The sequence below is a fragment of the Rhodnius prolixus genome, unplaced genomic scaffold (assembly GCF_049639745.1).
Source record: "Rhodnius prolixus isolate KJV_2025 unplaced genomic scaffold, Rpr scaffold_5, whole genome shotgun sequence".
Classification (NCBI taxonomy): domain Eukaryota; kingdom Metazoa; phylum Arthropoda; class Insecta; order Hemiptera; family Reduviidae; genus Rhodnius; species Rhodnius prolixus.
This window is the reverse complement of record NW_027411624.1, coordinates 1,982,950-2,010,917: the sequence shown is the minus strand read 5'-3', so window position 1 is coordinate 2,010,917 and position 27,968 is coordinate 1,982,950. Positions and strand designations below refer to the sequence as shown.

General features: G+C 31.5%; 2 protein-coding genes across 8 annotated transcripts; both read left to right on the top strand.

Annotated features, from left to right (window-relative positions):
* Positions 1-11,142: 11,142 nt before the first annotated feature.
* On the top strand, positions 11,143-16,818 carry LOC141457794 (odorant receptor 47a-like). Of its 6 annotated transcripts, none has more exons than XM_074135049.1 (9): positions 11,143-11,480; positions 13,298-13,436; positions 13,596-13,734; positions 14,004-14,196; positions 14,682-14,905; positions 15,524-15,623; positions 16,075-16,182; positions 16,257-16,412; positions 16,486-16,818. In XM_074135049.1, the coding sequence occupies exons 1-9, from the start codon at positions 11,472-11,474 to the stop codon at positions 16,537-16,539; spliced, it is 1,122 nt and encodes a 373-aa protein (XP_073991150.1). In that variant the 5' UTR covers positions 11,143-11,471; the 3' UTR covers positions 16,540-16,818. The 6 variants fall into 6 exon arrangements, with proteins under 6 accessions (XP_073991150.1, XP_073991156.1, XP_073991152.1 ...); XM_074135051.1 differs by lacking the exon at positions 11,143-11,480 and adding an exon at positions 13,011-13,156; XM_074135054.1 differs by lacking the exon at positions 11,143-11,480 and adding an exon at positions 13,012-13,150.
* Positions 16,819-20,621: 3,803 nt separating this feature from the next.
* On the top strand, positions 20,622-27,694 carry LOC141457967 (odorant receptor 47a-like). Of its 2 annotated transcripts, XM_074135378.1 has the most exons (10): positions 20,623-20,832; positions 22,299-22,408; positions 23,161-23,302; positions 23,368-23,506; positions 24,014-24,227; positions 24,467-24,690; positions 26,030-26,129; positions 26,207-26,314; positions 26,405-26,560; positions 27,596-27,694. In XM_074135378.1, the coding sequence occupies exons 2-10, from the start codon at positions 22,400-22,402 to the stop codon at positions 27,650-27,652; spliced, it is 1,149 nt and encodes a 382-aa protein (XP_073991479.1). In that variant the 5' UTR covers positions 20,623-20,832; positions 22,299-22,399; the 3' UTR covers positions 27,653-27,694. The 2 variants fall into 2 exon arrangements, with proteins under 2 accessions (XP_073991480.1, XP_073991479.1); XM_074135379.1 differs by lacking the exon at positions 22,299-22,408 and having other exon boundaries at positions 20,622-20,832.
* The last annotated feature ends 274 nt before the right edge of the window (positions 27,695-27,968 follow it).

Here is a 27,968-nt window from a genome sequence, read left to right as displayed (position 1 = left end):
TCAATTTTTCACTATTTCAAATAGAAATAAATTTCAACTCTAAATATCTCGTTTCCTATTCAACAGATTTTTACTAAATTCTATTCAATTATAGACAAATGTTGTCTTCATAAACAGGTAAAATATAAAAAAAATCTATCGAGCAGTTTTTGACCAATTTCATGTTAATGTTTTCACTGTTTCAAACAGGAACAAATTTTAACATTCAATATCTCCTTCCCTATTGGACAGATTTTTACTAAATTCTATACAAGTATAGACAAATGTTGTCTCCATATACAGGTAAAATATGAACAAAATCTATCAAGTAGTTTTGGATATATTCGAAATTCAAGTTTTCACTGTTTCAAACAGAAACAAATTTCAATTCTAAATATCTCCTGTCCTACTCGACAGTTTTGTTTGAAACAGTGAAAAATTGAACATAAAATATCTCGAAAACTACTCGATAGATTTTGTTTATATTTGACCTGTACATGGAGACAGTTTTTGTCTATAAATGAATAAAATTTAGTAAAAATCTGTCGAGTAGGATAGGTGATATTTAGAGTTGAAATTTGTTTCTGTTTGAAAAAGTGAAAATTTTAACTTAAAATATCTCCAAAACTACTCAATAGATTTTGTTTATATTTTACCTGTACATGGAGACAGTTTTTGTCTATAAATGAGTAAAATTTAGTCAAAATCTGTAGAGTAGTTTTCGAGATATTTCAAGTTTAAGTTTTCACTCTTCCAAACAGAAACAAATTCAACTCTAAATATCTCCTTTCCTACTAGACAGATTTTTACTAAATTTTCTACAATTATAGGCAAATGTTGTCTCCATATACAGGTAAAATATGAACAAAATCTAACCAATAGTTTTCGAGATATTTCATGTTCAATTTTTCACTGTTTCAAATAGAAACAAATTTTAGCTCTAAATATCTCCTTTCCTACGCGACAGATTTTTACTAAATTTTATACAATTATAGAGAAATGTTGTCTCCATATACAGGTAAAATATGAACAAAATCTATCGAGTAGTTTTCGACATATTTCATGTTCAATTTTTCACTATTTCAAATAGAAACAAATTTTAAATTTAAATATCTCGTTTCCTATTCAACAGATTTTTACTAAATTCTATTCAATTATAGACAAATGTTGTCTCCCTATACAGGTAAAATATAAACTAAATCTATCGAGTAGTTTTCGACATATTTCATGTTCAATTTTTCACTATTTCAAACAGAAACAAATTTGAACTCTAAATATCTCGTTTCCAATTCAACAGATTTTTACTACATTTTATACAATTATAGACAAATGTTGTCTCCATATACAGGTAAAATATGAACAAAATCTATCAAGTAGTTTTCGAGATATTTTATGTTCAAGTTTTCACTGTTTCAAACAAAAAAGATTTTAACTCTTAATATCTCCTATCCTACTCGACAGATTTTTACTAAATTTTATACAATTATATACATTACCTGTCTTTATGTACAGGTAAAATATGAACAAAATCTATCGAGTAGTTTTGGAGATATTTTAAGTTAAAATTTTCACTGTTTCAAACAGAAACATATTTCAACTCTAAATATTGCTATCCTACTCGACAGATTTTTACTAAATTTTATTCATTTATAGACAATAACTGTCTCCATATACAGGTAAAATATAAACAAAATCTATCGAGTAGTTTTCGAGATATTTTATGTTCAATTTTTCACTGTTTCAAACAAAAAAAAAATTAATTCTAAATATCTCCTTTCCTATTCTGCAGATTTTTTATAAATTCTATACAATTATAGACAAATGTTGTCTCCATATACTGGTAAAATATAAACAAAATCTATCGAGTAGTTTTCGATAAATTTCATGTTCAATTTTTCACTGTTTCAATTAGAAACAAATTTTAGCTCTAAATATCTCCTTTCCTACTCGACAGATTTTTACTAAATTTTATACAATTATAGACATTACCTGTGTTTATATACAGGTAAAATATAAACAAAATCTATTTTGTAGTTTTGGAGATATTTTAAGTTAAATGTTCATTTCTTCTAACAGAAACAAATTTCAACTCTAAATATATCCTATCCTACTCGACAGATTTTTACTAAATTTTATTCATTTATAGACAAAAACTGTCTCCATGTACAGGTAAAATATAAACAAAATCTATCGAGTAGTTTTCGAGATATTTTATGTTCAAATTTTCACTGTTTCAAACAAAAAAAAATTTATTTCTAAATATCTCCTTTCCTATTTTTCAGATTTATATTAAATTTCATACAATTATAGACAAACGTTGTCTCCATATGCAGGTAAAATATAAACAAAATCTATCGAGTAGTTTTCGAGATATTTCATGTTCAATTTTTCACTGTTTCAAATAGAAACTAATTTTAACTCTAAATATCTCCTTTCCTACTCGACAGATTTTTACTAAATTTTATACAATTATAGACATTACCTGTCTTTATGTACAGGTAAAATATGAACAAAATCTATCGAGTAGTTTTGGAGATATTTTAAGTTAAAATTTTCACTGTTTCAAACAGAAACATATATCAACTCTAAATATTCCTATTCTACTCGACAGATTTTTACTAAATTTTATTCATTTATAGACAATAACTGTCTCCATATACAGGTAAAATATAAACAAAATCTATCGAGTAGTTTTCGAGATATTTCATGTTCAATTTTTCACTGTTTCAAATAGAAACTAATTTTAACTCTAAATATCTCCTTTCCTACTCGACAGATTTTTACTAAATTTTATACAATTATAGACATTACCTGTCTTTATGTACAGGTAAAATATGAACAAAATCTATCGAGTAGTTTTGGAGATATTTTAAGTTAAAATTTTCACTGTTTCAAACAGAAACATATTTCAACTCTAAATATTCCTATCCTACTCGACAGATTTTTACTAAATTTTATTCATTTATAGACAATAACTGTCTCCATGTACAGGTAAAATATAAACAAAATCTATCGAGTAGTTTTCGAGATATTTCATGTTCAATTTTTCACTGTTTCAAATAGAAACTAATTTTAACTCTAAATATCTCCTTTCCTACTCGACAGATTTTTACTAAATTTTATACAATTATAGACATTACCTGTCTTTATGTACAGGTAAAATATGAACAAAATCTATCGAGTAGTTTTCGATAAATTTCATGTTCAATTTTTCACTGTTTCAATTAGAAACAAATTTTAGCTCTAAATATCTCCTTTCCTACTCGACAGATTTTTACTAAATTTTATACAATTATAGACATTACCTGTGTTTATATACAGGTAAAATATAAACAAAATCTATTTAGTAGTTTTGGAGATATTTTAAGTTAAATGTTCATTTCTTCTAACAGAAACAAATTTCAACTCTAAATATATCCTATCCTACTCGACAGATTTTTACTAAATTTTATTCATTTATAGACAAAAACTGTCTCCATGTACAGGTAAAATATAAACAAAATCTATCGAGTAGTTTTCGAGATATTTTATGTTCAAATTTTCACTGTTTCAAACAAAAAAAATTTATTTCTAAATATCTCCTTTCCTATTTTTCAGATTTATATTAAATTTCATACAATTATAGACAAACGTTGTCTCCATATGCAGGTAAAATATAAACAATATCTATTGAGTAGTTATCGATATATTTCGTGATCAAGTTTTCACTGTTCCAAACAGGAACAAATTTTAACACTAAATATCTCCTTTCCTGTTCGGCATTTTTTTACTAATGTTTATACAATTATAGACAGACGTTGTCTCCATATACAGGTAAAATATAAACAAAATCTATCGAGTAGTTTTCGAGATATTTCATGTTCAATTTTTCACTGTTTCAAATAGAAACTAATTTTAACTCTAAATATCTCCTTTCCTACTCGACAGATTTTTACTAAATTTTATACAATTATAGACATTACCTGTCTTTATGTACAGGTAAAATATGAACAAAATCTATCGAGTAGTTTTGGAGATATTTTAAGTTAAAATTTTCACTGTTTCAAACAGAAACATATTTCAACTCTAAATATTCCTATCCTACTCGACAGATTTTTACTAAATTTTATTCATTTATAGACAATAACTGTCTCCATATACAGGTAAAATATAAACAAAATCTATCGAGTAGTTTTCGAGATATTTCATGTTCAATTTTTCACTGTTTCAAATAGAAACTAATTTTAACTCTAAATATCTCCTTTCCTACTCGACAGATTTTTACTAAATTTTATACAATTATAGACATTACCTGTCTTTATGTACAGGTAAAATATGAACAAAATCTATCGAGTAGTTTTGGAGATATTTTAAGTTAAAATTTTCACTGTTTCAAACAGAAACATATTTCAACTCTAAATATTCCTATCCTACTCGACAGATTTTTACTAAATTTTATTCATTTATAGACAATAACTGTCTCCATATACAGGTAAAATATAAACAAAATCTATCGAGTAGTTTTCGAGATATTTCATGTTCAATTTTTCACTGTTTCAAATAGAAACTAATTTTAACTCTAAATATCTCCTTTCCTACTCGACAGATTTTTACTAAATTTTATACAATTATAGACATTACCTGTCTTTATGTACAGGTAAAATATGAACAAAATCTATCGAGTAGTTTTGGAGATATTTTAAGTTAAAATTTTCACTGTTTCAAACAGAAACATATTTCAACTCTAAATATTCCTATCCTACATGACAGATTTTTACTAAATTTTATTCATTTATAGACAATAACTGTCTCCATATACAGGTAAAATATAAACAAAATCTATCGAGTAGTTTTCGAGATATTTCATGTTCAATTTTTCACTGTTTCAAATAGAAACTAATTTTAACTCTAAATATCTCCTTTCCTACTCGACAGATTTTTACTAAATTTTATACAATTATAGACATTACCTGTCTTTATGTACAGGTAAAATATGAACAAAATCTATCGAGTAGTTTTGGAGATATTTTAAGTTAAAATTTTCACTGTTTCAAACAGAAACATATTTCAACTCTAAATATTCCTATCCTACTCGACAGATTTTTACTAAATTTTATTCATTTATAGAAAATAACTGTCTCCATATACAGGTAAAATATAAACAAAATCTATCGAGTAGTTTTCGAGATATTTTATGTTCAATTTTTCACTGTTTCAAACAAAAAAAAATTTAATTCTAAATATCTCCTTTCCTATTCTACAGATTTTTTATAAATTCTATACAATTATAGACAAATGTTGTCTCCATATACTGGTAAAATATAAACAAAATCTATCGAGTAGTTTTCGATAAATTTCGTGATCAAGTTTTCATCCTTTCCACTCTTCATAAAGTGCGCATGTGGACAGGAAATCAGCACTCAGGTATCGTACTTAGAAAATAATGATGGATCTATGATCATTGGTCCATATATCTAACTCTTTTTTTACGATATTTAATATTTCTGTTAGAGAAATTACATACATTTTGCTACATGTATAATTGGTACGGGATAAGGCAGCGAACTGAGGATATCTAGGGCAGGTGATGACAGTGACTTTGAAGCCCATTGCGCTCAGTTTTAGAAGAATGGTAGCTTTCAACTATGTTTGGTTTGGTTCGGTAAAAATTTTTCTTCCTCTTTTTGCGAAGAACAGGTTCCGGTTACGTTTTCTTTCAAGGGAAGATCCAGAAGAGGTGATAAGCTTCTAACGTTTCAGAGAGAATATATCCCGCTCCAAAAATACTCATCATTTCTGACAGAAAGTTTAAATTAGCATAGAAAGGAAGTCAGAAATGTATGTCGATTTCTACATTTCTAGAAGAGAGATTATCTAGAAGAGGTGATAATCCAGAAATCTGAGCTTCTACTGCTTCAGAGAGGATATATCCCGCTTCAATACTTCAAAAATCTCAGCCTCTCCAACAGAAAATTTAAAATAGCATAAAATTTATGTTAAGGAATGTATGTCGATTACTACAAGAAGTGAGGGGAGCTGGCATTGTGGGGTGTCGCCTTCCTGCCGACTGTACGCTCTTGTCTCCTCTTAAGAATGTGGGCAAAATAGGCCTCTACGGCTGCTGTTCCCTTTTCATATGTGACTGTAAACGTTTTCCAGCTATCTTTAGTTTTGGGAATAGTAGGTAGAAGTTTAAAGGTTGTTCCAACAATTCTCATTTCAAATGTCTCGGATTCCCCGTTGCTGAAGCAGCTTTGTGAGCAGATGGATTGTACTGATTGAAAGGTGATTTAATTATATTCTTTTGCGATCTGTGCGATCTTCTAGAAAAATGTTTCGTTCAGTTAGTCTAGCAGATTTGTGTTGACTTCTCCAATCACCCTTTCAACATAATAATAATAAATCCCTTTTGCATCGGAGACAGCACTAACTGTGTTCTTTCCGGCGATTGAAATCTACTTAGCATTTTTCATCGTTGCGGCTGCCCAGCGGTTTGATTGCTGTTTCGTTTCCAGGTGAATTGGTAAATCGACGATTTACTCACACAGTGTGCGCACAAAATCAGTTTTAATCGAAAAATAATTGAAATGAAATGCGTTTGTAAAAACATGTAACAAAAACTGGGCCTATCTTGATCAAAGTTTTCTTACAGATGATTCTTCATTGAAAGGTTTTTTTTAAGAATTCTGCGATGCCTGCGGTGCTTGATATCTCGAACGTTCCACAATATTATATTAATACGAATAAATACATTTAAATTTGTAGATAGATCTCTTTTATTTTTATTCAATATGTTTTTGAATTTTTCAACCACTAATTACCACGTTATATTTTTTTTCGTCATCGTTATTATATTTGTAATAAATATAATCTGAATGTTTAATAGGTAGGGCAAGGAATATACTCATACCTGATGATGGTCCATCAGTTTGACGAAGGCGATTGAGCTCATTTTAGTGGAAATCAATACTATTGATTTAGATTTGTAGTTTTTAAATAATGGCCTAGTTCTGGTTTCTTAAAAATCTTTGCTGATATTTAAATCGTGTGCAATGTAATCTAAGTTGAAATTAAAAAATTGTTTTGTAGTAAAATTAATAAAAATGCTGCATTCATGATGTTTTTATTGTTTATTTGTATATTTATTTATGTCCTTTTAAATTGATTTTAGATGTTTCCACTTGAAGAGTGCGAATTATGAGAACTTCATAATTCCTCCATCCACGGCTCCGGATCTGTAGTTGGACGTAAAACCCGCCTGAAACAATTTGCAAATTTCAGATTATTAAGATCTCGCAAATAAATCCACAGTTTTCATTTTAAAAGCGAATTTAGAAAGGTTTCTGGAATAAGTTTCCATTATTCTCTTTTAGATCCATAAATTACAATACTTTTGAATAAAGTAGTGATTGCATTATCTCGATGGCATTTCACTTACAATAAGAAATTCGTCCAGTATTGGACAATATTGTCTGTAATGATGGGACATGGTGAAGAGCTCTGAAAAAAAAAAAAACTCCGGGAGCCAATGATCTCTGATTTGAAAATCCGTAGCCTAGCAACCTTAATAAACAATCTCCTTCAAACAGCTGTGTACTACTTAAAGCAAAAGAGCTTCCTCAACTGGTACAATTTGATAACAACTGCCCAATTCAAACGGATTCTCACTCTAAAATCTTTCCTTCTTTCCCTTCTTCTCCTATCCTATTCTTTTCCTTCAGTTTTCCTACATATATGAAGTATTAGGTCTTCAGTTTGGGTTGCTTATCATCTAAATTTGGGCAGATTTGGAGGGCCTCTTGGGTGTAGACGGACATCCCGTATTGAGTGAGCATAGCCATAGTCCAGGAAACACCCTTCTGTTTTGCGACCCTTGGTGCATTTAGGCTGGAGAGGCAGTTTCTTATGACCAGCATACGTCAAACAAGTTCATTCCACTATCTCTTTAACAAAAACTTACAGTTTAAAATGTTAAGTATAAGGGTTGATTAAACGCCAAAAGGTACACAAATCAGCTAGTACCCAACATTTCATTCATGCTTAGCTGATATAATTTAAGTAATTTTGCTGCATTAACTTTTTCTTTACATTTTTTTTAGAAATTATTAGATGTCACAGACCCTTGTGCTGGCCATTTCCATCTACAAAATATTTGTTCAAGTAGCACTGTAGATTGACAGTAATATCTATTAATCTATAATAATCAAACTATTAATTACAGGTTAAAAAGAAAAACGTTATAAAAAAAAAAAAAATATGAGGCTAAAAAATTCAAAACCTTTTTTTAAAAAATGCTTATATCAACATACATCAATGATTTTGTTTATTTTATTTATTTATTTTATTTTATTTATTTTTTTAAATCGTCGGTTTAAGTTCATTCTTCGATTAAAGTAATTGTTATTTTATGAAGTAGTCAAACGTTTATAATAATAGGTAATAATTATCTGGCTTTATCGAAAATAATATAGTTTTCTTCAATTACACTCTCAATGTAGCTGTTCTTCTCACAATGTTGTATATATGTAATATAAAATAAATAAGATATGCATATTTTTAGGGCAGCTAATTATTCCAGTATTTTACTATAAGTAAAATTAGGGAGACTAAATTAAATTACAATTTATTGAGAAATGAATAATTGTTGAATAATCTACTTGTTATTAACTGTGAGTTATTTGTGCTCACGAATATTTGGGTAAGACGAATTCAAGACTGAAATATTCTGTTAAATCCGTGATTCAAATTTAAACAGTAGCTGACTCTAACTTTGTTTTTCTCTACTTTAACATGAATGTATATGTGACTACTAAGAATAAAGGGCATATTAAAGATAAATCCAAAAAATTGAAATGGAGTTAAAATAAAGTACCTATTTAAAAACGAAGATATAATATACATTTTATCATAATTATAACAAAATAATATTATGAATGATGTGGCCAGCATAAGGGTCTGTGACATCTAATAATTTCTAAAAAATATGTGAAGAAAAAGTTAATGCAGCAAAATTACTTAAATTATATCAGCTAAGCATGAATGAAATGTTGGGTACTAGCTGATTTGTGTACCTTTTGGCGTTTAATCAACCCTTATACTTAACATTTTAAACTGTAAGTTTTTGTTAAAGAGATTTTTGTACCTTTTGGATAGATTTTCATTTTTGTCTATTTTACAAAGTTACTTATCTGCTTCACAGATTTTTTTAAAATTTAGAATAAGCAATTCTATCATTATAACCTGATAAGGTGTTAAGTCGGAACCATAACTACCACTGGAGAGATCATTTTAAAGAATGATTATAGTTGCCATCCTCAATAACAATTTTTTTGAGAAAGCGTTTTGAATAAAATAGGAAGGTATTTGTACGTAAAAAGCAAAATTAAACTGCTATTTCAGTACTTCCTCTTAAGAGGAGTAAGAAAAATAAACTGCGATTACAGTACTTCTCCCTAAAAGGCAAAGATTTTGAATCGAACGACAATTCATTAATGTAAATAGGTTCACCCATTGATAATTTTAACGATTGCAGTACTTCCTCTTAGTAGGTGCAAGAGCTTGATGGCCCTTCACAGCCAAGTAGAGGAGCTTTAACAACTTATTCGAGCTGAATTTTATCAAAATCGGACTAAGCGTTATAGAAATATTGGTAATAATAGTTTTAGAAAGGGCCTTACTTGGGTGGGGCAAACTCCCCTCCTTATGAGGCACAGCGTTCAGACTTTTAAAGTGCAAATCTGAACAAAATTTCGATTCGAATGACACTTCATTCATGACAATCGGTTCTCGTGTCGATAATTTGAAACGATTGCTATACTTTCCCTTAACAAGTGTAAGAGCTGATCGCCGCTTTAATGTTACGTAGAGGAGCCCTAACTCTATCATCCTACCAAATTATTTCAAAATCGGGCTAAGATTTACAGAGTAATTAGTAATAATAATTTTGGAGGGGGCCTTACATAAAGGGGGCTAACTCCTCTCCTATTCGATGTACAGCGTCGAGACCCCCAAAAGGCACATCTACATAAAATTCCGAATCGAATGACACCTCATTCATGAAAATCGGTTCGTGCGTTTAGGCGCTACGCAGTTTACAAAAAAGGTAACAACAACAACAACAAGAAGAAGAACAACAATTTTTGAAAATGTAGTTTTTGTGCATTTTTCGCATCGTTTTTCTCGAAAACTAATTAATCTATATTATTACGAAAAAATTACAGTCATAAAGGAGGGTTTGCCCTATAATTTAAAGAAAATTTGGGAATTTTATCTTTTATAGAAAAAGAGAAAAAAATTGTCAAAGTTGAGTGTTTTTCAACATTACGCTTTTTCGTGCAGTTTTTGATGATCAACCCTTATACAACTGTCCTACCGGACAGTTTTAATAGTCTCAGCTGGTCAAGACAAACAGTAAAACTGAAAGCGTTTTCTTCAGTAACTAGTTGCAGGTCTTGATTTGGACTAAATCTTGCACGAAAGATCAGAGAAAAATCTCCAAGAAGTGTTCTGCATTTGGTTTCAGACTCCGAGAATACTATGACAGGAACACTCTATAGTAAATGTACAGTAAATGTCTCTTCAACAATGTCTAATTGCACTGTAAATGCTAGTTTGCGATTGATGACTTAAATACTTGGAGATTAAAGAGTCAATACGGAAAAACGACTAGAGCTTGGAGCTTGTAAAGCCTGCAATGAGGGGAGACTTGATCTGCTAGACATTTTAAAGAGGATGGTGCAATAAAAATAAGCCTGTTTGCCAGGAATGTCGTAGGGAACAGGCCCTTACCCTTGTTTCAGTAATGGTAAAGTAAATGGTGAGTCTTTCCGGAAATGAACGGGTATATATAAAAATAAATTTAAAAAAATACACTGAATGTTCTTCATCTTTTTTAATTAATGGCCAAGTTCCTACGCGTTTGGCTGAAGAATAATTTTACACAGCCTAAGTGTAGTTTGTCTCAGACGTAATGAGTATAAACTGTGGAATAGCCCTCGAAAGGTTAAACAAAAAATATCACAAATAAAGTCCACTAAATCAATAATGGACGAACAATCAGAAAAACGAACTATTTACTAACTAAGAAGTAAATGACATACTATCCAACATAAAAACACGGTGAATTATCAATATGGTCATTTATTTAAGGAATACATGGAGCACTATTATTACCTAACGGTATAATCACATGTTATTTTATCTAATATCCCAAACTATGTACCCAGATATTTGTTCATTTTTTTTTTCCAGAATAAATTTGGAAAGGGATAAATTATGTGTAAATTACAGTTTGTAAAACTAATGATGGGATGGGTAAGTTTAAAGAAGGGTAATTAGCTGAAACGGTGTTTAAATATTCAATGATAATAGGGTGGTTGGAGAGAATGCCATCGCTATTATAAGAGAAGAAGATTGATTGGAGAAGGCAGTACTATAAGAAACTACTTCTCATTGAATAGTTCAGTAACTACTGGAAAATTTGTTCATAGTAGACGAAACTATCAACCAGCAAGATGTCTGCGGTAAACACAACACTATTTCATTCATAATTTTCCTTGTTTAAAATATTTGTATCGTAATAAAATTTCTTTTATTATCTCCTATTTACTTCTGTTTAAATAAGGTTATACTACAAGTAGGTTATTGTAAGGTTTGGATGATCATAAGGAAAAAAATGTTAGCTATCTAATGCCCCTTGAAGATTTTGAGCTGGGGAAGTTAAAAAGACATGAGGATCTGCCAAAGTAGTCGATACAAGGGCAGTTTGTAATTACCACCAATTAGGGTGCTAATCCATATTCAATACTTACTCCTTTATAGATGACTACATGCTGTGTTCGAACAGTCGAACACCTGTGACAATAGTTACTTGCAGCCTCTTCCTGCTCAGATATGTATAACCAGATTCAAGTTCAGATTGCATCTTGTACTCTCCATTTTCGTGAGTTCCAGGTACCCCCTCAAGTCCTTTTATACTCATCTCTTCATGTTTCATAGTGTTGAGTATTTCACACACAAGCACTACTAGTCAAGAAGCAATGCAAGGTATTTCATTCGCCAAAGTGCATTTCTTTTTTGTCTGACATCTACACGAAGCCTCTTGAAAAGATCGCAAAAGAATCAAGAAATCACTGTTTGACCTAGTGAAACGAGTACTCATGAAGACGTTCTGCCTTCTAAATTGCTTTTCACTTTCCAACATTTCTCCATCTTGTTGGTGAGTTGTTTCGTTAGATTTATGATTGCTTTGGTTTGCATCCGCTCTTTTAAAACTGGAACAAATTTCTTCTTCCAAAGCAAGCTGTTTTAGTTCAGCGCAACATAAGTTTTTTTTTGGTTTTTTTATTCCTCGTCAACAGCTTTTTTTAACAAATTTTTCAGCGATATATTTCCAATCACTTCCGCTAAATCGAAGGACGTCGTCTTTATAAATCCATTTTTGAATTCTGGTAAGATTTTCTTGGAGGTGGTGAACGTTGCCATTTTCAAACATCTGTCTTTTCTTCCTAAAAGTGGATGTACTAAATGAAATCTTTCGTTCGATCGGCAGTGTCCACGTTCACAAAAAGCTTCTTGAATTATTATACCCAAATTATTTAACAAATTATTTTGTACACATTCTTTAAACAGTTAATTTAAGAACATCTAGCTAGACCTTACCTCATTTTTTCCTAGCAAGTTGTTAAGCAACAAATTACTCTGTAATAAAATTTATCTCTGATAAAACATAGTAAGAATATTCTTAAATGATCCGAAACTACATACTTCTCATTCAATAGTTCAATAACTACTGCAACACTTGTTCATAGTAGAGGAAACTATCAACTAGCAGGACGTCTGCGGTAAACACAACACTGTTTCATTGATAATTTTCCTTGTTTAAAATATCTGTATCGTAATAAAATTTCTTTTATTATGTCCTATTTACTTCTGTTTAAATAAAGTTATACTACAAGAAGGTTATTGTAAGATTTGGATGACCATTAGGGAAAAAATTGAAAAAGGGAAATTTCCCTTTAAAGATACTGTTAGTCCTAAAAAGAGGTTTTTAAATACGATTTGTGTATGTGTGTTTTTAGTAGGCATCTCTCTAAAATGTTGATTCAGTGTGTTATATTATTTGACAAACTGTATTTTATGAGGATTGAAATCTGTTGCAAGAATTCCTAGTTTGAAATTTTGAACAGTTGTAGTAAGAGTATGTTCTCACTAGACTTTCCAAAATTAGATATGTTCCGCATCCTTATATGTAACTCCGACTAATAAATGAAAGTAAAAATCAAATTATTAACTAAAATTAACTTAAAAAATAAAATGAAAATTATTAATCAATTTTTAGCAAGAAGATAAGTCTCCATTTAAAGTGGCCTTTTTAGTTTTTAAGTACGCCGGCATTTTCAACCAAGAGCACAGACCATGGTCACTGATATGTACGACGGTTAACACTTTACTTACTGTCTGTCTATCGATCTTATCTTGTAAGTAGCAATCAATAGTTTTAGTGCGTTCACTTGTTTTGTTTGTAGCGATAAAAACTAAAAGTAGAAGTTCTTCGTGCATGTGGGCACAAGCTCTATTTCTTTTGCACTGCACTTTTCAAGACAAAAAAAAATTCACATTATCTCTTTTATTTCCAGGTGTCGATTTGATATGGGGCAATGAAGAAATGCCAGAATTTGTTTCAGCACTCTCAGCTTTCACAATATCTCTCCATGTAAATGGAAAATTATTTAACTTTATTTATCGTGAAACTGAAATTGGCCATTTCATTGAAAGGTAATTATGTTTAATGAAAAATTTTCACTATAATTTTTTTACAAAGCGATTGATTCAAAAGAATGGATTCCCGGTCTATGACTTGGATTTTATTTAATGTTATAATAAGAGTATTTCCTTTCAGATTAACAAAACAGGTTCCAAAACACCCAATTTAGTAGTAAGAAATTAAAGCCCGCCTGGAAAAAAATGCCAATATTTTGCTTTTTATTTTATTAAATTTTTACTAATACATGCAATAAATAAAAGTGTTTTAAAATTATTTACAGAATGGAAAAACTGCGCCAAAAAATTCTACAAGAAAATTGTGGAAAACAGATTATTTTACGTGCCGACAGAGTTTCAATTAAAATGGCCAAGTATTATGCAGTATTTTTCACTTGTTGTCCAATGTTTTCTGCTGTTTCAAATATTATTATAAATAATATACTCGGCAATCGAAAACCACAGCTCTTTTTTCAGGTAAATTAAGCAAAAATTTAGCTAAATTTATTGTCTTGAGAAGATAACTCTGAGAGCGCTTTATTCTAATGGAGTGACGTTGCAAGAGTTGAAAGATTAATAAAATGAGTTTATTTAAAATTTTCTTCAGCTGTCATTGACAATGTTTATAGTATGTCTTTTTTTTAAATCATTTTAATTACAGCTACTACGAAACGGGCAGCTGTTTAGAATTTTCAATTTTGACATTAGGGTGATAAGACGCTTTGGAACCGCCCTATTAACAAGTCAATTAATGTGTTTTACTGTTTGCAGTTTACGATATATTTTATTGTCCGTTGTTCGAGTTCAGAAAGCAGGGACTGGAGAGTCTATCTAAAGCTTAATCATTACAAAAATGAAATAATTAAATATAATAAGTATGTGATTAAGTGTAATAATGAGAATAGAGGCCCTTCAATAATAAAGGCCCTTTAAGGAAGCTAAAAGTTAATTTTAATTTTCAGATATGGATACCTTGGAACATAACAGACTTCAGAACAAATCTTGCGGCTGCCATATTTGTGATTATTTGCATAACCCCATCGGTTTTGGTCCACTTGACATTTACTACGTTCAGTTTCATTTTCACTATCGAAATGTCTTCATTTCTACAAGTTTTACAATCAAAATTGGAAACATTAAGACTAAACGATAAGATGGTTTATCGACTTCATGCAGAGATTATCCAGTGAGTATTTTTCTATGAGGTTTAAGTAAATTTATTCTTGAACTATGAGCTGTTGAGACTAAGGAATTCTGTGATTGAGAAATTCTTGATTGAAGTACAAGTGAATTAGAGAGTTCAGAGGCACTCAGAGCGTGGCTGCAGGCTAGAGAGAATAGTAACCAATTTGCCTTAAAGCAGCCACATCTCAAAACTCATTCTTTTAGGGACAGCCTCAAAGAAGCCTTTCCCCAAAGAGATTCAGCTGCTTCATCTTGATGTTCTTCGGTCGTTTCTTTGCCGCAGATCCTCCTTTACCCAAGTGGTTCTTTCCCATTCTTGAATTTCAATCTGACTTAACGTCCCAAGACAAAAAAAGAAAAAACTGTTTTTGCTTGGAATGAAAACGGCGAAAATTGTTTGAAATTCTGTCCTTATCTCAAGTGATTATTAAATTTGATTTTATCAGACATCTTTAGTACGAAATATTGTTAAAAATTTAAAGAGTGTTATAATTTTTAAAATTATAAAACAATGTCATCTTAATGATGACAAAATGTATGTATAGGTATGTAGTACAAATTGTTTGTGCAACGGGACCATACGTTTTGTGTTGTACTAATCAGATTCAAAATTTTCCAGATTGGTAGAAGATTATAATAACTTATTTTCTTTGCAAATTTATATGGAAATTTGCCTATCTAGTGTCCAACCTTGTGGATTTGGATATACATTGATGAAGGTGAATGCAAATACATATTATATTTGTTAATTTAAATTAATTTTTGGTATTTAAATAAAATAAAAGCAGGATAATATTAAAGTTTCTAGCACATTCTCTTATTGCATTAGATCCAGCTATGTTAATATTTAGATCAGAGGTCTGGGGAAAATGTTTAATGAAGTCACTTAATTTGAATGTATGGAATTAAAATATGTTGCCCTGTTAGAAGGAAGCAGAGCGCTCCAGCAATCGATTCTTCTTTTTTCTCAAGAATCGGCTAAAGTCAGTTCTAGACCCTAATTGTCCTAATTATGTTTGTTGTCGCTGTTGTCAACTAATTCTTTAAAATAGTGACAATTTGCAATTTGTTTGAGCGTTCTCATCCCATTTTCAGCCAACAAAAAAATCGTTATTTTATCTTAAAACTTTTTTAAAAAAATAATTTTTTCATTTCTTTGACCTTGTACAGGCTTTTAAAACTCACGATATACGAATGGTGGACTTTATTTATAAATTTTTACTCACCATTGTCGTTCCATTCATTATTTGCACCTGCGGACAGGAAGTTAATACTCAGGTAAGAGTAAAGATCTGGCCCAACGCTTGGTACATATATACACTTTACTTTATTTAAGATATTTAATATTCCAGTTAGAGAAATTACACTCAAGTTGCTACATGTGTGATTGGTTTGAGGAAAAGCCAGCGAGCCGAAGGTACTTGTTGCAGTTGATGATGTCAACCGTTAGGCCGCATGCTATTGGTTTTAGAAGAATGATAACGTTCGACTATGTCTGCTTTACTTCGGTAGATTTTTGGTATTTTATTTTTTCTAAAAATAAAATTTATGAACAATGTAATAATATAATAATTTTATTAGGTACTGCAAGGAATATATTCTTTTTTGACGTTGGTCAATCAATTTGGAGAATAAGCCCATTTTAGAAGAAATTACAAAAATTATGGAATACAAGTTATAACTCTTGTAATCGCTACGTATATTAATTAATCACCACTATTTGATCCAATAGAAACCAACAAAATATCGAAGTAAAAATACAATGTTATTACAGAAAATAATAATAATAATGAAATAATGTATATAATTAAACTAATGTATAAAAGTAATTGTAAATTATATTCAATGTTGCTTTTGTTTTGTATTAATTTTAAATCAGTTTAGAAACAGTATTTAAATAGATAATTATTCGACAAGGGAGTTTCTTGTTTATTATTTTGATTCCCTAATTTTTAGAAGTGAAAAGTGAATGATTTATTTTGATGAGCTTCATAGATTAGTAATTCTCTTTTATTTTTAGAATTGAGATTTGGTTAAAATGATTTCACTATAGACAAATTAATTTTTACAGCCCAATTTCCTACAAATATCTCACAAAATCAAAAAAAGTTGTAAACAAGGGTTGCTTTAGTTATTTTATGGATTAAAATAAGGATTTGAAGGATTTCTAAGATGTGATTTATCAGCTTGAAATCAATCATGTTTGTAAAGTCTAGTTATTAATTAGTGAGATGTTAAACCAATGTTTTTACTAAGCATCCATCCATATTCACCTCAATTCAAAGAAATCTGGAGGGCACACTCACACGTCTTTCTCTAACTACTACTCTCGACATTCTAACTTAATCTTTGTCTTAAAATTCCGTATGGATTTTTTAGAAACGTGTTAATAATAAAAGTTATTAATCTATGTACAACTAAAGTATTCGAAATATATTATATACAGAAAATGCTAGGAACTAAATTTTGGGGAATAAACAATCAATGAAGAAAAAGGAGTACTTCCGGCTGAGGACTTTTCCTCAGTTCTTTCAGTTAGCATGTTAAATGTAAGACAGATACTAAGTGGAAGACAAACACTCCCTCTGATAATGGATGTAAATCAGAAATCAGCCAGAAATAATAAAAACTACGTTCTAGACGTTTTCTTAAAATTTCATTCCGCAGATCGCCCTAACCCTCTAAAAGAACTCAAAATTCTTCCAAATTACCAGGTAATCCTCCAAGGAGGATTGGCCCCCGCAATCGACTCTCATCACAAGAGCAATATAGTATATCCACGTTAACCCTTTCGCGACGAATTTTTTTTTTACAACAGAACAATTTTGGTAGCATAAACTATGAGTAGGGCACACTAGAATGCTAAAACTAAGATGTTATATTTTTAGGAAAATTTTAAACACTGATTTAGGATCGGGACATTATATGGCCCATCAGTCCTTTGGTCTATCTGGACACATATGCCCAGTAGTCTTCATTGAGTAATTTCTTAAAGAAAACCAATGATTTCCAAGTCATAAAAACCAGTTTATTAGAGGTAATCCGTTTCGAGAGTAACTTATTTGGCCATAGATTTATGGATCAATCAAAATTTTAATCGAAAATAGCCGGTATTTTCCAAAACTAAACTATTTACGTTCGTACAGTATGGTTATGAGCTGCTACATCATTTCAAAAACGCGGGAATTGCATTATGTATGGTAGTGCCATCTATGTTCTGCGAATGAAAATACCTTCAAAAATATTGGCAGGACTGGTCGGGAAAGTCTCCCATTAGACAGAGAAGCGTTTCTGTCCCGAAATATTTTTTTTGAAATTTGCTTGGGACCTACATATGTGTCCCGTTAGGCGCGAAAGGGAGAAACAGTTGTTGCAGCTAAGAATTTAAATAAAAGATTTATATGCTCGTATGTATACTGGTTGATCCATTTAAAGCTCACCAACCGCTAATAACTTTTTAGGAAAGCGGAAATCCGTAAAAACTCTAGAAGTACACTATATGTTTTTTTAAGTCTAGTTTTCAAATTTCTCACTCCCGATGCTATATCTTCATTTTTGGCGGAGTTACAGCAAAAAATCTGGTCGGAATCTCATAAGAACCATTGGTTTTGATAATGATTATGAAAACTGCATAAAAATTGTGAAAAATGACGCTGTCCCAGTTTCGATATCCACAATACTTGACGAGATATTTAAGATGAAAGTTACAATTTTATCTATTCGTTTTAATACTAATTTTCCTCCAGAAATAAAGTGTGGGGAGGTACTCTGACTGCAAACAAGAACAAAAGTAATAATAATTGAACATTTTTAAAAACATAGTGCAATGTAATGGTTATGGGAGAATCAGGATAAATTAGTTTTATCATCAAATAAAAGCAACCATTTTGACTACATTTTATTTAAAAAAGAATTATGATGTATTAAGTATTGCGAAGCAAAAATAATAGTACTCATAACACATCTCATTAAATAATACATTAGTACATCTCTGGCTAATCTGCACAGACAGGAAGCCAACAAACAAACAAACGTATTATGAATGACTGCAAACGCGGGATTAGAAATGGGGATCTCCCACTTACAAAGCCACGCTCTTAATTAAGAGACCAACACACTGGCAAGATATTCTTACCGTAATCATAGATCAAGAAGACGGAGTGCATTAAAGTGATGCTTTTATTTAATAATAAAAAAAAATATATTTTCCTATTATTCAGATTTTAATAATTTCTTTACCAAATTGTTGAGAAATATTACTTCTTTAACTGATATAAATTACAATGTTTTAGTTATAATACGTATCGAGATATAAAAGGTTAAATTTTAATGGCTTTTAAATACCTTTAAATTTCAAACCTCTATATCTCCTTTCCTATTGTTCGGATTTTAATGATTTCTTTACCAAATTGTAGAGAAAAATTACTTCTTTAACTGATATAAATTATAATGTTTTAGTTATAATACGTAACGAGTTATGAAAGGTTAAATTTTGATGGCTTTCAAATACCATCAAATTTCAAACCTCTATAGCTCCTTTCCTATTGTTCAGATTTTAATGATTTCCTTACCCAATTTTAGATAAAAGTTGGTTCTATAATTGATATATGTAAATTGAAATGTTTTGGTAATAATAGGTATCGAAATATGGATGGTTAAATTTTGAAGGCTTTCAAATATCTTCAAATTTCAAACCTCTATATCTCTTCTCGCATTGTTAGGATTTTAATAATTTCTTTACCAAATTGTAGAGATAAGTTACTTCTATAATAGGTATAAATTTCAATGTTTTAGTAATAATAGCTATCGAGATATACAAGATTAAAGTTTGATGGCTTTCAAATACTTTTAAATTTCAAACTTCTGCATTTCCTTCCATATTGTTCAGATTTTAATGATTTCTATACCAAATCGTAGAGAAACGTTAGTTCTAAAACTGATATAATTTGTAGTGTTTCAGTAATAGCTATCGAGATGTGGAAGGTTAAATTTTAATGGCTTTCAAATACCTTCAAAATTCAAACCTTTATATCTTCTTTCCTATTGTTCAGATTTTAATGCTTTCTTTACTAAATTGTGGAGAAACGTTATTTCTATAAAGGATGTAAGTTATAATGTTCAACATCTATGATTTTATTTAAAGTTGCTGTCTTAATCTTACTCCTATCTTGCTTTGTGTTCTGTTTCCAGCCTTGTTTTTGCTGAACGTTTTTTGTTTTATTAATTTTCAATTTCTTCGTAATGATTAAATAAAGCAATTTTTCAATTAACTCTACGGATTTGCGCCATACACCTTTGAAACCTGTGTCACAAAGACTAATGGCTTTTCAGAGCAAGTAATTCGTAAAAGAAAAAATAATAATAAAATAAAGTAAATAAATGTTAATAAAACTATTACACGCCTTCACAAGAACTTTGTTGACAAATAGAACTTTACTGAAATATCAATTCAAACCACTGGTTTTAACCACGTACTACAATTACAAAAACATAGTAATACTCTGATCCTGCATTTAACAATAATACCATGATATTACAAAAGCTAATAATCACATATCAACTAGTATGTACCCAGTGCTTCTCCAGAATTATTTTGGAATGGGATAGTAAGTAGTGAAATATTTACACCCTACTTAATAATATGTCTTATGAAGGAGGTTAAAGCCTGGAATTAACCAGGGTGGTGAAATATTTAGCCTAAGACGTGTAGCTGGTGATTAAGTGAGCACTAGAAGAAGGCAGTATTGACCCCTACTCCAGTGTGGAGGTTGTTTGACCAATCGGTAAAGTGACAGTGTGTATCAATCAGCTGCGAATTATCTGCCAGTGTTTGTTTTCTTATCAATAGTTTTATTTTTTTTAATGTTCGCAAAGTTTTTAAATTAAATATATTGGAACAATTAACCTTGGAATTACTAATAGCAATAAGTAAGATTCATAGTTCCTTTTTTTTTTACATTACACACTCTTTCGAAGTCCCAATTATAACCTCTACTTGATTTCAAAGTCCTTGCAAATTTCTGGAAAATTCAACGCACAAATTAAATTTTATTTTTATTGCTGTTTGATATACTGATCATTACTGCAGAAAAACTCTAAGCCTTGATTAATCCAAAGAGCTTCTTGCTGTTTTTGCGTAAATTAAAGAATTACCTAGAACACCTAAGCTGGACCACTTAATTTTCACAAAAAGCTCGTGGAATCTCGCGAGCTGCAGCAACTTTTGCGCTTGTACCTTGCACGAACTTGAACTCCATCACTTCTTAAACAATCTCAGTCGTATATGGTAAACTAGATGTTTTTTATCGGAATTGTTTTAAAATCAGGAAACGCCTGTTTCCTGGAAATAACTTTTTAAAGTATAATAAAGCCTTGGAAAGAGTAAACAAAAAATTATAGCCTAGATTGGCATAACGCTTAAGCCACAACTCACAATTAATGCTTTAATGCTGCCTGTATAAGGACATTTCCCCGTTTTAACAAGATATGCGAACACTATCACCAAGTCTTCTTAGATTTTCGTAAATTTGGCTAAAGCATCCTTAAATAAGTAATGCATTATTGTTAATTGTGTTTGGGAAGTAATTATCCTTTCTTCGGTTAAGTGTACAGTAATCGCTTATTCTTTAAGCGGTGCTTAACGTACAACTGCTAATTAGATGTCACGTTTGGAAGCTCATACTTTATGATTTTATTCGTATACGGGACTCAAAGAGCTATCCCAGAAAGCACCATTTAATTTGGGATTTAAGACTATTAGTCAAACATAGGGAAACAGAGATCAGGATAAAAACAGACTGGAAACTCCTCAATTTTCCTCATTCCTTAAGCCACATAAAGATAGTGAGGTTTATTGCAATAAGTATTAAATTTAATTCTTTCAGCGGTTGGGGAAACTACAATGATAGATCAATGGGCAGTACATCTAAACCAATTTTACATAAGTAGCATTTTTAATCTGTTCATTCCCGGGACGTAAGATGCTTAAGATTTGGATCGATGAATGGAAGAGCACATCTTTCTAAGCTGTGATGACGTGATTAGTGATTAGGATTTTTGGATATCAGAACTATACAATGCGAATGCGGTGTATACTGGTTTCCTGACTTCGGCAAAGATGGCTCTGGGTCGTCAACAACATCCTGATGCTAAGTCGAAGAATGGTTTCTTTTTTAAACTCTATTCTCTGAAGATCCTCAGACTCAGTAGGTTTGCAGTTCTTATCAATGGATTTTCTCCTCCTCATTGTTAAAGATCTTATTGGTATTTCCGAGTTCTATTTCCTATCAGTAACAAATTATACTTTTCCCATCCTTTCTGTACTAAATCAAGTAACCTTAACGTAAGATCAGATAACTATTTTATGTTGCTTTATTTTTTATTCTGTTATTTAGACTTGGAAGTGATGAGTGGAATAAATTAAGTCCGATTTCTTAGAGTTAACCAGCCCACTTTTGTAGTGAATTTACAACATTGTGTACTAATAGTAATTTTAATGGAAAAAGTAAGTAATATTTATTAATGTGATAAATTTAATATCATTAAGTAGAGTTATTTTTAATTTGTTTACTAAATTAACCATTAACTTGAAAATAAATTAATTCGCTTAAAGGGAGCGCCCACCAGATTGGAATTGGACGATGCTTTCCAAATGTTTTTTTTCCCCGGCCCAATTTAAGAATAACGTTTTTGAATGCGACTTTTAAGTTAGTCTACTTCTACCTACAGGGTTGTACTCAGCCAAAACATTCCTGTATATTCTGAGACAATCCTGTCAAGGGAACTGTGTGTGGAATATCAGGAAGAGAGAGACAGTTCTCAGGTCTCTCTTGCCAATTAGAAGGTATGATTGGGAATGAGGAAGAAGGACTAAACAAAGAATTACTTTTCTGCCAATAGCTTTCTTGCTCAATTAGATCAAGGATATAAACTTCAAAATAGAACTCTTGTGCCACGTTCAGGAATGCGATTACAGTGCTAGTTTGGTGTAAATGGCTTGTGATAAATTTTAAATCGCTGGTTCCGAACACCATCGTCTTCTTTACAAATCCCTTATCTGTTTTACTCTTATTTCTGGCTTTACTTTGCCTTAAATATGTCCTTGAAGCTACTCTAGACATAGCTGATTCACGTAACTTAACTTCTGGGCCAACCCTATTAATTATCGCTACAATGTGTGAATTAATATCATGGCAAATTTGCATTGAACATCGTTATATATACATATATATTTATTTATTTATTTATTTATTTTAGAAAACTAACAAGTTGTCGCCAATAAAACAGGCTTTCAGAGCAATCAGATTCAGTGGTCTTATCGTAGAGAAGGAAAATCAGTGGGCAATATCGCTTACCGTCTATCATATGCTGATGATAAGTTACGGCGCCATTGCAGTCGGTGAGTCGGGTTTCCAGTATTTAGTAAGCTTAAAATTATAAATCAACATGGTGTATTTCTTCCAGGTATAGAATTATGTTTAATGGAGGAAAATTTGTTACAATTTGTGGAAGTATTGTCAACCAGCATGGTTTACATCAACGACAGTTCCAAAGCTCTGAATATATTGTTGCATCAAAAGAAGATTAAAGATTTGTTCAACAGGTGAGGGCGATTTTGTTTTATTTCAATAAAGTTGTTCACTATTTACAACAAAATCCACATGAAAACCATTCAACAAGTGCTTAAACTTAATGGAGCGTACGCAGGGGCGGCTCTAGCTCGTGTAGCGCCCGTGTGCAATGAAACCCTGGCGTCCCTAGGCCTGACACCCCCCCCCCCACGGCTATAACTATTAACTAAGTTATCGCGTTTGATAACTGCCGCCACCGCGCTGGCTGGCCGCTTCTGTCATATCATTGTTGTACCATGATGGTCCAAGACGATGCTCTTAGCTGTCTCAGGGAGCGCCGCGGCGCCCGTGTGCATTGCCCACCCTGCACTATAGGTTAAGCCGCTCCTGAGCGTACGGTTTTTTTCCAGCGGTTGGGGAATTTCATCCCGATAGCAAAAGATTTACAGAACTAACATACAGTAGACTTCAACTCGTACCCCATTAATTTTTGAAATCTTTAAAAAGATAATAATTTACTAACCTACAAACGATTACAGGCTGGATAAATTCAGTTTGAAGATTTTACAAGATCAAGAAGCTGGCGAACATGTAAAGAGCATTGATAAAGAAAACCTTTTTGCGAAATCTTTTCGTGTAAAGATTATATCAGTTTTCATTCCGATAATGCTGTGGTTACCGCCTATATCACTCATCACTGGCATCATCGGTGATTATTTAACAGATTTTGTTAAACCACATTTACCGTTACAGGTAAAAAAAGATTTATAATAAAGTTAAATTTGAGTTTACGTGAGTTTTTAGTGAATGAGTAATGTGTGTATTTGTGTTGAGTAAGTGTGGGTAAAAGTAATGCTGCTCTTGGCAGTCTGGATAAGTCGCGGCTTCCGTTTGTGTGTAGATACTTTTAAGTGCGATTAGATTGATTTACGATCTACTTCCGCCGGTCAATACTGAAGTCAGTATTATCCATTACTCATTTCTGTTAACAGCTATGGTTACCATGGAGTATGGATGAATTTTTGCCATATTTAGCTGGAATGGTATTCGTTACAATGCTGGAATTAACTACCTGTATTTTCTATACGTCATTCACAATTATGTTTTTAACATTCACCAATGAACTAGCAGCATGTTTGAGAATATTACAAGCTCGACTGGAGACGAATGGACCGACCGATAAAAATATCTACAAGTATCATAAAGTGATCATAGAGTAAGTATTTTTAGATGGGCATTTATTGGCAAAGAAATTAATATTTATTTACAGTTTTTATAATTGTACAAAGTCAAATTGTGTTTTATCAGAATAGTTTGTTGAATGATTATCGAACAAAAAATTACAACTACTTTACCTACTTTCTAAAAACATAGAACGGTTACTCAAAGTAAAAAATGGTTTCAACCAAAAATATTCGCTCAAAGAAAGAAAAAAAAAAACCTTTGATGAAATCCATTTCATGAATAGAATGCCAATCAGAGAAAACTGTTTATAAAAGCTAAAAAGAAGTTCAAAAGACCTGCTTACTTCCGGTCAATTGATTGTCTTCAAGCTGTGAGTTTTAGTAAGGTATTTAATATCGTACAATTCGGTGAAATGACATTTCTAAGGAAACATTTCTTAATAGAGTTTTCCTCGGTAAAATATTCGCAATAAGTAGCCGAGCGGGTTAAGAGGCGAGACCTGCAAAGCTAATATGCATTGTGGTACTGGGTTCGATTCCTGGTCTTGGCCTTGGATTTCATTTAATGGTTAAATGAGAAATAGTGAAGTACGTTTGCTAGTCGCCTCCGTCCACGACACCAAGTAAATGGTAGTTGGACGTTAAGCCCCGCCTGAAAAAATAGGCAATTACTTTACTTTACTACTTTTAATCGCAATAAGAAGAGTAATTAATGTAAGAAGTTACGGAAAATCAGCAGTTGTTGTGGAAACTGAAAGTAAACTTGGTGAAATTACGCATTTCCTGACATGTCATTTTTCTTAAAGCTCGGAAAAATCATAGCAAACCATTCTGTGGCTTGGTGCAAGAAGTGCCAATGTCAGATTTTGGTAAAAATGAGTAAAAAATCTGTTTTGATATATTAACCATCAGAACTTTTTACGGGCAGAATACCCGCGGCCGAAATAAGCCGTTAATAACCGAAATCGTAGAAAAGACAAATATAATTAACCAAGTGAAAAATGTAGCCAGCATCTTGACTAGTGCAGTAAGACCAATGAAAAATTCCATACAATTTCTTTTAGTAGTAACGAAATAAAAATAGAAGTTTTAGATATTCACATTCACTATTGGTTTACGCCGCTTTTCAACAAGCAAATCGATTTTGTCTAACACGTTGTTCTGTCTTCTGTCGGCATCTAAGGGAAATATCAAAGTTTATTATTCTGCAATTCGCGTTTTTGATTTCTGGTGAAAACTTAATAAAAGAAATTTGACCTAATCTGCGATCTTACTAAGGGAAATAATTACTTTAATAATATTATTAGGTACTAAGTTTTTTTTTTTTTTGGGGGCAACACTGTCGACTAATCCAAATTCGTAATATTTCAGCATTCTACAAACATACAATGGCATATTTTGCGGCCCACTCTACATTGAGATTTTAATCTCTACACTGCAGCCGTGCGGTTTTCTTTACGCTTTCATTAAGGTACCCAACTTCAGATTCACTTGTATTTCAAATTAGTATTTACAGTAGTTCTTAATTCCTTCATAATTTCATTTTAGGTTTTTAAGAACTACAATCCAGCCGCATTCGAGCAGATTCTAAAAGCACTGTTATGTGTGGCCGCACCCTACATAGTCTGCTCATGTGGACAGGAAATTAGTAATCAGGTGGGCAACTAATTCTGTAAATTTGATGGTAAACAAAGACTAATAATAATAAAAAACTTACTAAAAATGAACTTATTACTTCAATTACAGATGGAACAGCTACACAACAGCGCCTATGCGAGTAAATGGTACGAAGAGTCGCCTCGAGTGAGAAAGGATTTGCTCACCATGATGATCATTACCACCAAACGTATTAATCTAAACTACAGAATGTTTATCACCTATAATTATGTCTGCCTCGGCTCGGTAATTCTCTTCTTACTTCAATCTATTTCCAAAAGCAAAACAAGAACTCTGGTGTGAACCCATTACGCTGAAATAATACTAAGATTCCACCTCTTAGGATACAACTTTTCAAGTATAATGTGTATGCGTGCTAAGTATATGGAAGTTTGCAGTTATTTTCGAGAAAATCCCCCCCAAAAAAGTGAACAATCCTGGGAGTAATGACGTACTTTCGGTTGTGGGTTTTCAAAAACAAATCAAACCGCCGTTATCAGTGCACTAGAAATAGGTCCGTCGTATTTAATAAAAATTTCACTTTAACAGAAAGTAATTTCAGAGAAAATATTTCTAATACTTACTATGGTGTTCAGCCTGGCTCCCCTCGCAGTTCGGGAATGTAAACATGATCACTTCCAACTCGGAATGAAAGGGAAATTAGGAGTGATCAACAGAAATGGGAAGCCTTGAGGAAGAAGTGACTTTCTTCTGTTCGCACAATCTGCGGCTTCGCTGTCCTCTATTTTCGCCTCACTACCCCATCTAGGTTTGACCCCTGAACTGCCCTAAACTGCAGAAAACACTCCCTGGTGGGGCTTAAGAATTTTATGTAACACAACTCAGAAAGCGCAGAAGAAAAACCTATAAAAACTTCTTTTTTTTTCCAAAAGTTATCAGATAAATGCCCGACGTAAACTATTTTACTAACCTCCGAAATAGAAATAGTTACTTTCATCTCTTTAAAGATCACTTTCTTAGTATTGATAAGATTTACCAGAAACCTTCTTTCAAGTTATTACAATCACAACTGCTGCTAAAAAAACTGAACAAATCTTTGACGTAACAATCGAAAAGCCAGCCCAAATATAACTTGTAACGTGTGCAGGACAATGCGGTTGCAGTTTCTGTAATTTGGTCCACGTTAGATTTTCACGTAGCTCAATATTTATCACTAGCTGGCTCAACTAATTTTAATACCTTTGCTCATGTTTACGACCGAAACGTTAGATTTATCAAAGGTTTAGTAAGATCATTTAAACAAGGATATTGTTTTTTCAGGTATTCCAAGGTATATACTCGTACCTAACCATGATCATCAACCTTGAGGCGAATTAAGGGCACTCATTTATTTAATGTAACGTCTAAGATTGTCTTAGCCACTAACATCTTTAATTTGCACTAGCGCCAGTTTTTCTAGTCTAGTAATAATATGCACTCTAATAAAAAGGTAAACATCCCTCGACTTAATAAATAGTATTACAAAAGAAAAGTAAAAAGTATTACTAATGTTTAAAAGAACTGTTTTCAAGAAAATCTATTAGGCACTTTAATATTACTTTTTTAATTTACTTAATTCTTTAGAGCTTATTGTCAGTGAGATAAATTATTGTTTATTGATTTTTTTAAATTGGTATTGTCCAACAATTATTTT